General features: G+C 35.2%; 1 protein-coding gene across 8 annotated transcripts in view; it reads right to left on the bottom strand.

Annotated features, from left to right (window-relative positions):
- The window catches only part of MYSM1 (Myb like, SWIRM and MPN domains 1), a 44,539-nt gene that overhangs the window by 19,286 nt on the left and 13,063 nt on the right, over positions 1-12,190 (bottom strand). For all 8 annotated transcript variants that reach the window (XM_015140697.3, XM_015140716.3, XM_015140704.3 and 5 more), the window contains exons 7-10: positions 10,512-10,610; positions 7,762-8,522; positions 3,159-3,289; positions 1,713-1,816 (exon numbers count right to left, since the gene is read on the bottom strand). In XM_015140697.3, the coding sequence (XP_014996183.1) occupies positions 1,713-1,816; positions 3,159-3,289; positions 7,762-8,522; positions 10,512-10,610 (1,095 nt within the window). The remainder of the gene's footprint in view (positions 1-1,712; positions 1,817-3,158; positions 3,290-7,761; positions 8,523-10,511; positions 10,611-12,190) is intronic.

Here is a 12,190-nt window from a genome sequence, read left to right as displayed (position 1 = left end):
TCTTTTTTTTGAGACGGAGTCTCACTCTGTCACCCAGGCTGGAGTGCAGCAGTGTGATCTCGGCTCACCGCAGCCTCCCCCTCCCAGGTTTGAGTGATTCTCCTGTCTCAGACTCCCGAGTAGGAACAAAAATCTTTTTAAGATCAAAAAGAACCACCAAGAAAATGGCTTCCTTTTCAACCACTTCTGGTAGAAAATCTGCAAGAACACACAGCAAGAGGTGTAATATTGAAAACTAGAAGCAAAATAATTCTATCTCCAGCTTTAGAAAGGAGATGGCCTAATTGATCAAATAATGAAAAATTACAAGGTTGGGCCGGGCATGGTGGCTCACACCCGTAATCCTAGAACTTTGAGAGGCTGAGGCGGTTGGATCATGAGGTCAGGAGATTGAGACCATCCTGGCTAACATGGTGAAACCCCGTCTCTACTAAAAATACAAAAAACTAGCTGGGGCGTGGTGGTGGGCGCCTGTAGTCCCAGCTACTCGGGAGGCTGAGGCAGGATAATGGCATGAACCCAGGAGGCAGAGCTTGCAGTGAGCCGAGATCACGCCACTGCACTCCAACCTGGGCGACAGAGCAAGACTCTGCCTCAGAAAAAAAAAAAAAAAGAAAAATTACAAAGTTGGTTGACTACATTACTAAAATCCAGTTTTGCAAATCTCAATAGTGACGCCTGTAAAATGGACCAGTTCCCAAAGGATAGTGTATGACTAGCACCATATCCAGCAACTCTAATTGATAACATCCTTTAAGACAGTAAATTTAGATAGAAATGTTTTATAGCCTAAATGCGAAAAAACAGCTATTTTAGCACCTATACTTTCTTTTTCATATCTTACCTATTACTAATTTAATCCATTAGTAAAACTAACAAGATCATATTATGACTCTGCCTTATAGAGTGTTGGATCCGCAGGGCGCGGTGGCTCACACCTCTAATCCCAGCACTTTCGGAGGCCGAGACGGGCGGATCATTAAGTCCTGGCTAACACAGTGAAACCCTGTCTCTGCTAAAAATACAAAGAAAATCAGCTCAGCATGGTGGCGGGCACCTGTAGTCCCAGCTACTCGGGAGGCTGAGGCATGAGAATGGCGTGAACCCGGGAGGCGGAGCTTGCAGTGAGCTGAGATCGCACCACTGCACTCCAGCCTGGGCGACAGAGCGAGACTCCGTCTCAAAAAAAAAAAGAGTGTTGGATCACATTTTTTTTTGTTTTTTCTCACAAGATGTTTCTTTTTCTCCTAGCAGGTCACTTTATTTTTAAAGTATGATTTACAAATTTTAAAATATTATAAAACTGACTCTAAGAATTAAAAAAAAAAAGGCTAGTTATTCCAAAAAGGTGATTCTTAAGAATTTTAAAAGAAAAATAAATGAGAGAAAAAAAAAACTGAACTATATACTTTTAAAAGACACATTAGATTTATAAATTAAAACAAAGCATCCCAAGACCACTTTAGGAAAACATGCTTCTGCATCAAGTTTGCTAGCACGTTTTAAGGGTTTTTAGGTTTGTTTTTGCCTTAGAAAGCAACATGAAATTGAATGAAACAAAGAAAAGCAAATTGCTAAGGTGAAATACAAGAGGAAACATGTTTTTCTACTAAATGGCCATTTATTAAACAGCTCAAGAGAAGTAGGTAAACCGCACTAAATAGTTAGTAAGCAGCAATGTGGAGAGATCACTGAGAGAGATGACTGCTTACCATAGACTGCAGACGCTGGGCAAGTTGGTATGCTTCTACTGCATCTTTTCTGTCTCTGATTCGTACTTTGTCAACTGTTTGTGGCCTATTATACACAGCCTGTTCTATTGGAATTCAGGAAAGACAAAACCATCTATTATTTTGTGAAACTCATTTGTTAAATAGAAAGACACATGTACACTGACTATAGTGGAGCTTCTATGACTCTTATTTCACAATCATATATTTGATGTGCTACTGAGCAGCCCTCAAATTAAAAGTAATGCTGTTATAAGAAAATCTCAATAACATGGAATATTTGGAAAATGGGTAATTTAATTTTTACTAACTTTGGCAGTCCAATACAGAAAACATGATATAATTTTTCTTTTGGTGGCTGAGGAAGCAAAAATCCTTTAGTTTTCCTGAAAAGCTAGTCTCAATATTCAAGGCTTTGGGAAAACAAAGACACTAAAATGAAGGACATATTCCAGGCCAAATTAAATTCTGTCTAGCTCAATATAAAAGAAAATCATATCTGACAAAAAATTTTCTGATTAGTGGTCTCACTTCCATAGACAAACACAGAATATATTATTCTTAAACCATGGGTTACAAGGTTTTATGTACCTTATAACTTTGTAGCTATGAATGGTTGTGTCATGTTAATTCAAGAAAAGAGTAGAGGTCAGGCACGGTGGTTCACACCTGTGATCCCAGCACTTTGGGAGGCTGTGGCAGGTGAATCACAAGGTCAGGAGTTCGAGACCAGTCTGGCCAATATGGTGAAACCCCATCTCTACTAATAATACAAAAATTAGCCCGGCATGGTGGCACACGCCTGTAGTCCCAGTTACCCTGGAGACTGAAGCAAAAGAATCACTTGAACCCGGGAGGTGGAGGTTGCAGTGAGCAGAGATTGCACCACTGCACTCCAGCCTGGGCAACAGAGCAAAAAAAAAAAGAGTAAAATATATCTTAAAATATGTATATTCATTAACTTTCAATTTGAAAAAACTAAGGTACAAGAAATTGTCTTCCATGAAAAATATTTTGACGCTTTTATTACATTTAAGTGTAGAGGCTCACAAATTATTTCCTTTATTTAAACACTGCTAGGCAGTATTTCTAGCATGAATACAGTATTTGCAAATTAAATGGGCTATTTTTAGACTTTTCATAAAATAATTTTACTTTTATCTGCTAAAGAACTGTATTCTTAAATTATTTCTATTACTTAGATTGAATATTTTAGCTTTAAAATTATACTCTCAATTTTCGTTGTAGGTCAAATGAAAGTACAGTTTAACCAACAGTAAAATCTTAGTAAAACATTTATTTCATAATGTTAAAGCATCTCTGAATTCTATATACCTAGAACTACTTGAATTCTAACCATCATAGAAATGAATAGGTGCTATAAGGATAAAAAATATCAAGTAAAAGATGTTGAGTTTTTATTTTTACCACATCCAAAATTGATTGCTCCTATCAATTCGAGGTATGTATGAATCCGTCCAATACAATTAACATCCCCACAGTTCTTCAGGCCAGGACGTACTGAGGTCTTATTTAAGTATTTCGGTTTGCATATCTCCCTAATTAAGAGATGGAAGTACAATTATTTTGGATAAATAAAAACATGAAAAAAGATTTCTGGGGAAAATTTTAAATATTGAAATATCTTTACATTTTAACCCCTTTCAATGTATAAATGTGTAACAAATACAATACTAATATATAATACCCATGTACTTTTTTTCTGAAATAAAATGTCCTTAAATAATACAATAACTTATTAGTGTAATTTTTTACAAGCAATATTTCTTCCCCAATGGTAAATTCATAGATTCCAGTTATCCCAGGACCTTGAAGTCAGAAATTTATTTATGTAGATACAAACTGAATCTTTAATTACAAAGAGCATTTTGATAATATATAGAAAAGATTTAGTATTAGAAGTTTCCAATTTGTAATACATTACTTAGGTTCATCTACTCTTATTTTACTTAACAGTGTCTTTCAATTATCAGCTATCTTATAAATGTTTAAACGTTTTATATTTGTTTTTAATTATGATGACAACAAATATTAAGTGCTTACTCTCAGTGGAAAACAGAAACAGACACTATAAGGGATTCCAAAGGGGAATCAAGAAACTCCCAAAGATTATGAAAGAAACAAGAGGTTTATATAATAAAACATGTATTTATTGAATATACTTAATGTGCCTTGCTAGATGGTACAACATAAAATTAGAGTAATAAAAAACTTAGTAGAAACAAATTACTGAGTGCTTATGCCAGATTACTGTGCTGAGTTACATATCCTTAATCTTTATGACTATACAAGGTAGATTCTCATTTTGGAAATAAGGAAACAAGAGGGTCAGAGTAAGGCACTTACTTAAGGAAGGGAAAGAATCAGGATTCAAGTATAGATACTATAAATTTAGGTATTCAGATATCTCATATAACATGGGTATTTCTCACGTGATCATTATTTTATTCCATAAATATATTGTTCTAAGCACTAGAGATACACAGATAAACAATGTAAAATTTCTAACCTTACAGATCTTACATTCTAAAGGGAGGGATTGTCAACAATCGATGAACAATATATATTACACTTTCAGGTAGCAACAGGGCTAAGTAAGAAGGTCAAGGGGACAGACTGGGACAAACAGGCATAGACTCCTTTAGATAGGGTGTTTAGGGTAGGCCTCACTAAGCAGAATAGAGGGTAAAAATAATTTGTGATGTGGGAGTGTATCACAACTTCATAGAAATGTTGAGATTTCAGGGTGTCCTGCAAGAAAAGGAAACAAAATTGTACAAATGAAGGCAATAAAGCAGGCAAGAGTATGGCTACCAAGAAACCAAAGGAGTCTGAAAAAAACTAGACTGAGCTAACTGAAGACTACTCAAAGTAAAAGGCTTTAAACAGAACTCAGTAATCTAGCAGTGCTGAACAAATGGTAAGGACTCTAAAAATATCTGTTCATGGAATAATGATGGTTCATATGTTCAATCTTTTCCCCCTAACAGAGTACCTTCTATATTCTGAGCATTGTTTAAGAACTAGATTCAACAACAAACAAAACAGATAAATATCTGCCCTCATGTTGCCTGCATTATCATGGGGGTTGAGGGGAGAAGAGACAGTACACAAATAAAAATGTAGTATTTTTGGTAGTAGCAAGTTCTATGAAGAAAATAAAATACAGAGCAAGAGAATGAAACGGAGGAGATATGTGAGATATTTTAGATAAGCCTCTAATTTCCCTTGCCCGCACTTCAACGAGACAAGAAAGCAACACTTGCCAAAATATGGGGGAAGAACATCCAAGGCAGAGTGAAAAGTCAGGGTCAAGGCCATGAGATGGAAGTGTGAAAATAATGAGTCAAGACTGCAGACTCCAATATCCCCTTTACCTAGTGTGACCTGGAACAAGTTTTTTATCCTCTGTGAACCTCCTTTTTCTTATCTATAAAGTGAGAACGAGGTTGTCAAAAAGATTGGAGATGATTTAAATATAGTACATGGTATTCGGGAGGCATTCAGTAATGGTACTGGTTACTATTTTAATAAAAATATTCCCCTAACCAGGGAATCAACTGCATCTGCTTTTATGAAAAGGATCTTTATCTATAAACAAATCTGGCAGGCTTCTTATTTTAAAACTTTAACTCTTCTATTTTTTTAAACACCACCTCCAGTGCCTAACCACTCACTCTCTTCTATTTCTGAACAAATGTGAGTTCCTGTTCAAAACAATTTTGCTTTCACAGTGTTCTGCTAAATAACCATAATGAAACAGCAATACCTAACCAGTTTCATGAACCAAGGCAAATGACTAAGGAAACTACTGCCATATAATTTATAGTACCTATATAAATTAATCTGCCTCATTTGGAATTCAAAATTCAAAGTAACAAATATAGAATTTGATTAAAGTAACAAGAATACAGTGATCATTCATATGGACATTTTTAAGAGACAGGATCTTGCTCTGTTGCCCAGGCTAGTATACAGTGGCATGATCCCAGCTCAACGCAGCCTCGAACTCCTGGGCTCAAGTGATTCTTCTGCTTCAGCCTCCTGAGTAGCTAAGGACTACAGGCACACAACACTGCGCCTGAGTTTTTTTAAATTTTTTATAGAGACAGGGTCTTGCTATGTTGCCCAAACTAGTCTTGAACTCCTGGCCTCAAGTAATCCTCCTGTCTCAGCCTCCAAAAGTACGTGGATGAAAGTTGTGAGTCACTGCTTCTGGCCAATATGGACATTTTTGAGTTAGTTATTATTTCAAGGTCCTTAAATTTTGGCCATTTGCCCTCTTATTTCCAAAAACAAAAGTAGATACCAATAGAAATCTAATTTAACTAGTCTTTATCAATAGTGTGAATTAGGCCATGTAGAATAAAAGAGTGATTTACAGACACATGAAGGACTTTAGTCCTCATGTGTCAATAACTGGTTGTATAATCAAAGGCAGGTCCCTAAACCTCTCCTGATCTCAGAATCATTCTCTAGCAAATAAACATAATACCATCTGCATATTTTACAGGATTGTTTCAAAAAAACAAGTAAGATGATGTAGGAAAGCTCTTTAAAAACTGTAAAGCACTACGTAAAGTCAGGAGTTGTTCCTTACAAGTATTCTTTATACTATGATGCCACACTGACCCACATGTTGTACTTTCAGCACCTCCGCCATCTGTAAGATAACTAAGAGTCAAGAAAAAGAACAAACCTCCTCCTTTTAGAATACAGCCCTCTTTAAAAACCAAAGACTTATATTGTGTGGGTAAAATGAAGGTTACTGATTTATTATAGCAAGTTGCTTTCCTTTGGTAACCCTTCTAGGTTATAGCAGAAAGTTACTGCAGTAGGACAGGAAGGCTTTTGATACAAAAGAGAACAAGGGACAAAGCAGAACCCCTGCTCAAGGAACTAGGAAGCTCTCTGTAAAGATGGCCCTGTACAATCTGATAGCTTTTGAAACAGTATTAGCAATTACGATTTTTTTTTTTTTGAGATGAAGTCTCGCTCTGTTGCCCAGGCTGGAGTGCAATGGCACCATCTTGGCTCACTGTAACCTCTGCCTCCCAGGTTCAAGAGATTCTCCTGCCTCAGCATCCTGAGTAACTGGGATTACAGGCACCTGCCACGATGCCCAGCTGTGTGTGTGTGTGTGCGCGCGCGCGATGCCCGGCTGTGTGTGTGTGTGTGTGTGTGTGTGTGTGTGTGTGTGTATATATATATATATTTTTTTTTTTTTTTTAAGAAGAGACAGGGTTTCACCATGTTGGCCAGGCTGGTCTCAAACTCCTGACCTCAAGTGACCTGCCTGCCTCAGCCTCCCAAAGTGCTGGGATTTACAGGAATGAGCCACTGTGCCCAGCCAGCAATTATAAATGTTTAATGATGGTTTAATTAAGCTATTTTTAAAAATTCAAATTAGGCTAATAAGGGGGGAAATTTTGGGGTTTGTTCCCTATCCCTCATTAAATAATTCAAATAAATAGTACTGACAATTTAGAGAATAAGCTTCAACTATCAGAAAACTGTATCCTGATAAAGCTGGATGAAGAAATTAATAGCACATTATTGCCACAAGTTCAAAGTTAAAAGCACTTTAAGATCACTATTTAGGAGAAATGTTTCTGCAATCTGGCCACATTTAATACTATTGCTGTCATCAAATTTTTCTTTCTTTGTACTCAAAGCACATGATAAACCTGAAGGAATTATTTCCCTTTTCCCATGCAGTGGTGTTCTCTCTATATCTTCCTAACACTGTTCTAGGAGACTGCTTCAAAAAGCAATAATCTATCCCTTTTATTCCAGGCCCACAATCTAATGAATAGGCAAAAAGATGGGTTATAAGAGTTATAGGTGATAATGTTTACCAAAACTTTTTATTCATTACGAGAAATCTTAAATCTTCCCTACTGTAGTGATCTCTAGATTTACTAGCAAAATTCTAAATTCTGTATAGGCTTAATTAAAATACTTCAAAATATCAGGTTTTAAAATAACATATAAAATATAATTTATTTACCATTGATCCAAAATGTAATTTCTAATTTTCAAATAGCGTTCTGGTGTTTTAGCTTGGCGCCCCTCAAAAAACTCAGGAATTGCTTGTTTTTCTTCTTCTTGAATGATATTTCTATCTATTTCTATTTCCTGTTCTGGTGGCTTAAGCTCTTCTTCCTCATGACTTTCCTCTACCACTTGGCAAGAAGAAGGAAAAAGCATTCCATTATCATTCAAATCTTTCTGAATTTCACAAGGCTCTGGAGAAGGCAACTGCCTGGCATCAACTATTATTCCCCTTCCATCTTGCTTGTTGCAGTTTTTAATCAATTCATTAAATTTCTGGTCATTTAATTCGACTGATTTTTTGTCACTGTTGCTCTGTTTCTCAGTCCACAGTGTAATTTCTGAGCTTGAAAGTATTTCATCTTGCTTTTCATTTTGAAGACAGTCCCTGGAAGGCTTGGAAAAGAGAGCTTCCTGGCTGTCAGAAGCAATGAATTCTTGATTGGTTTCATGCATTTTACTATTAGGAAAGTCTAAGAAGAGATCACTGCTAGAATTATTTTGGGGTGTTTGAGAAGACAACTCGTCCACCTCATCTGTGATGTCTACTTCTTCATCATCAGATAACTTTTCAATTTTTACAGCATTCAAATTGGGATCAGCACGTCCCCTTAAACATGATGGTGTCCATGCCTTTGTCCCTTTATCTTCATTTTTAACTTGAAGATTATGGCCGTTCTTCTGATTGGGTGTTTCTTTCTCCAGACCGCATTTGACCTTATTAAATATCAAAATAAAATCCCCATAATATTAAGATTTAAAAATTTAATCACTGGCACACACAAAAAAAGGATAAATACAGTGTTATTAAACTGAGTACGTGTAAATGGTACATTATACCTTCAATGTGCTTTTCTTTAAAGGGTTTACAAGTGCATTTTAGACAAGGTCAGGTGTATTCAGGGTGGTATGACTGGAGACTATAACCGCATTTCAAATGTAAAGGATCACCATTTAAAATTTCTATAACTATATAACTAATTCATGGGTCTGGTGATTTGTATTAATCAAATAATCATGACCTATATTTAACTACTACTTATTTTTCAATATTAAGTTGAAAACAGCAGCCTGGCTCAGATCAACCATATGGACTAAACAAATTAACTATCATACTAAGGTATTGTACAATATATTGAAATATATTTAAAGGCTTATTTCTCAGAATATCTGATACCATAGCTGATTGTTTCTTACAATGCTAAAATAATCCTTAATCTGACATCTTCACTGAGTACATTAAAACTACCTTTCATTTAAACAAGGGACAACAGAAACAAACCGTCTTTTGCAGGCTTATTTAATGAGCTTATAATATAGAGATGATATTTTAATGTGATACTTGAAAAAAAAGAGAGATTATATTTTAAGCCATAAAATTATCTCCCATACCTGCTATTACAGATATAAATATCTGGTAATGTAACAACAACAATAAAAGATAATGAAAGTGAATGAGCAAATATAACATGAAATAAAATCCTTATATACAAAGTTTTTAAAAAGTCTTATAAATGACTAACATACATAAAGGATATGACAGCTCTCAGAAAGAGGTTATTTATAGATCCTGTAGCGCAACGGAATTCCAGGATTAAATACTTGAGGTTAACTGGCTTATTATGTAGAGTATAAAAGGGTAGCAGGAGGGAAAAAGAGATTTGGACATATTGCCTGAAACAGCTTTTCACATCCCTGCTGTTTAAGTATCCTGTCTATAATTTCAAAAATTCAGATGAAATTTTGCACTGATTTCATAATATACTAATCTCTGTTACAACATGAAAAATGTATCCTTCTACCCCAGTTCTTTGAGTGAAACTGGCACTCCAAGATACACAGCATGTATCTTGGAAGCCTAAGAGTAAGAATAACCAAGTTAAGCTTTATTCTGTTCTGAGGTATTGACTAAACCTTGGTGAGCTGCCTTGAAAATGCTTCTGTCTTGTTGAAAAATGGAGCATACAATCGATGTATGATGAATCCATTCCATTAGTTACCACCTATGTCTAGATAACACTGAAACAAATCTTACATACAGGGTAGAACTCATCATCTACATGAAAAGATAATATCAAATTTCACTCAAGTCACTCACCAATTTTATATAATTATGTTCCTAGGCTTCAAAGAGGATATATTAAAAACTTATAAATATCAAAACGACATGGTTGCATATAGCACAAATTACTTGAAACATTAAGGAACCAGATCACAAACCTTTCTTAACACTGCAGTTTATTAAAGTTTCAGACGATTCTTCATAACAACTGTAAAAATTTCATTGCTATTTAACAGATTTTAGAATCAGGATAGCATTTACCTCCTCTAAGCTCTAATAATTCTTAAAAGTTTCTACAATGCAAATATTTCAAAAGGAAAAGTTATTTTCTAGAGGAAACATTAAGATAAGATCTCTAAGGTTTTCTCTTTGAAATACAGTTTGCTTTATAGGATATTTTTGAGCAATAACTATTTTGTCCATTTAACTTTATAAAATTAAATAGAGTACCATGATATCTATTTAATGGTAATACTCAAAACACTGAGATATGTTCGAGGTTTTGTATAGTACTATGTGGGTATAAAATACTTTAAAAACTTTTAATAGTAAGACCTTAATGCCTGAATGAAAGAAATACTTCTGCTTACTTTGTTTTTTCTAAATACTATCATTATTAACTAGGATATTGATATTCTGCTTACCTTATTTTTAAAATACTGTCTTGCATAGCTCTTCACTTGTAAAACAGTGCGGCTTCCAATTAGCTTTGAAATTTTGGTCCATCTTCGGCCAAATTTAGCCTGTATTATTAAAATTGAAAAAAAAATTGCTTTTGATTTACTTATGAATAGTCCAAGCACCTACCACATTAAAAAATAAAAATTAAAAAAATACATCTTTATTTTCTGAAGCACACGATAAAGTCTTCTATATAGACTATGCTCTTAAAATCAAAGCCTACATTCTTCTTTTGGAATCTGAACTACTGAAAACTGATGGAAATGATTTAGAAACTACTTTTTAAAAAGAACACCTATCTAAATGAAGATATCACCTAACTGTACGAATTCATATTGTAAGTTATGATGTTCCAAATCTAAAATAACTTTTTAAAATAAATAAGTGCCTGAAAGGGGGATAGGTTACATTTTCCATTTATATGATCGACTGAACATGTTCTGTGCTAATTTCAACACTTTTTTTTTAACCCAGATTCCCTATTTTGCAATATCCATTAGGTGTCTTGCAGCAGATTTTACTCTGTCAGGTATCACAGTGAACTGACCTAAAAGACTAAATCACAAATGAGGAAGTCCTGCAACAAATGTCTTCTTTGTTAAGATGCTATAAGCCCCAAAGTTCTAACTACCCGTTTCATTACTCATCAGAGTTTCTCTTGCATGTGTATATGTTGCACACATTAATAAACTCTAGTTTTCCCTGTTAATGTATTTGTCGGTTTTTATTTCATTTTTGAGACAGGGTCTCACTCTGTTGCCCAGGCTGAGTGCAGTGGTGTGATCACGGCTCATGCAGCCTCAACCTCCTGGGCTTAAGCAATCCTCCCACCTCAGCCTTTCCAGTAGCTGGGACTACAGGTACGCACCACCTTGCCTGGCTAATTTTTTATTTTTTGTAGAGATGGGGTCTCACTATGTTGCCTACCCTCCAACTAATGTCTTCTGACACCTCCCACATCTTGGTGTCAAAGGCTATGTACCTCATAACACTGAAGCTGTGGAGGGAAAAAAATGAGAATGTGAGGGAGCTCCTGAGTGTTCTCAAGTACAGAAAGGAACACATAATTTGACAGCTAAAAGGGATTGTTGGGTATCAAGTCTAACTATAATTTAATATGTAAAGCCTCTTTGCAATATCCCCAACTTAAGATATTCTCTACTTCCTAACGTAGCTCAATAATTCTAAATTTTTAGAATTCTTAAAACTACAAAAAACAAAAAACTAGCCACAACTTAGGAAAGTTGGCCCTAGGGTCAGATTTACAGCCCAGGCAGTCATGCCTTACAGCAGCAAATCATTTTCAAAGATCTGGCCCAAATGATAAACCTTAATTTAAGTAAATTTCTGATATTCATTAGAAAACATGACATTTGGACAATTTCTTAAAGAACTTCTGAAAATTATTAGTAAATATAAATTAATTAATTAAGATTGCTCTTAACACCTAGCTGAGATCAATTTTACTGAAGAACTACTTATCTTTATTGTGGGATGAAGACAAATAGGTAACACTAGTAGGTAGCATGGAACATTTGTGGAGACAGGACAGATCTGGATTAAGGTATGATTAGTAGAAGAGTAGGGACTTGGGTACTAGAAAAATTGGGGAAAGAACACGAACAAGAGGAGCAAAGAAGCC

Source organism: Macaca mulatta, chromosome 1 (genome assembly GCF_049350105.2).
Source record: "Macaca mulatta isolate MMU2019108-1 chromosome 1, T2T-MMU8v2.0, whole genome shotgun sequence".
Taxonomy (NCBI): domain Eukaryota; kingdom Metazoa; phylum Chordata; class Mammalia; order Primates; family Cercopithecidae; genus Macaca; species Macaca mulatta.
Note: the sequence above shows the minus strand (reverse complement) of the source record. Positions and strands in the feature narration are given on the sequence as shown.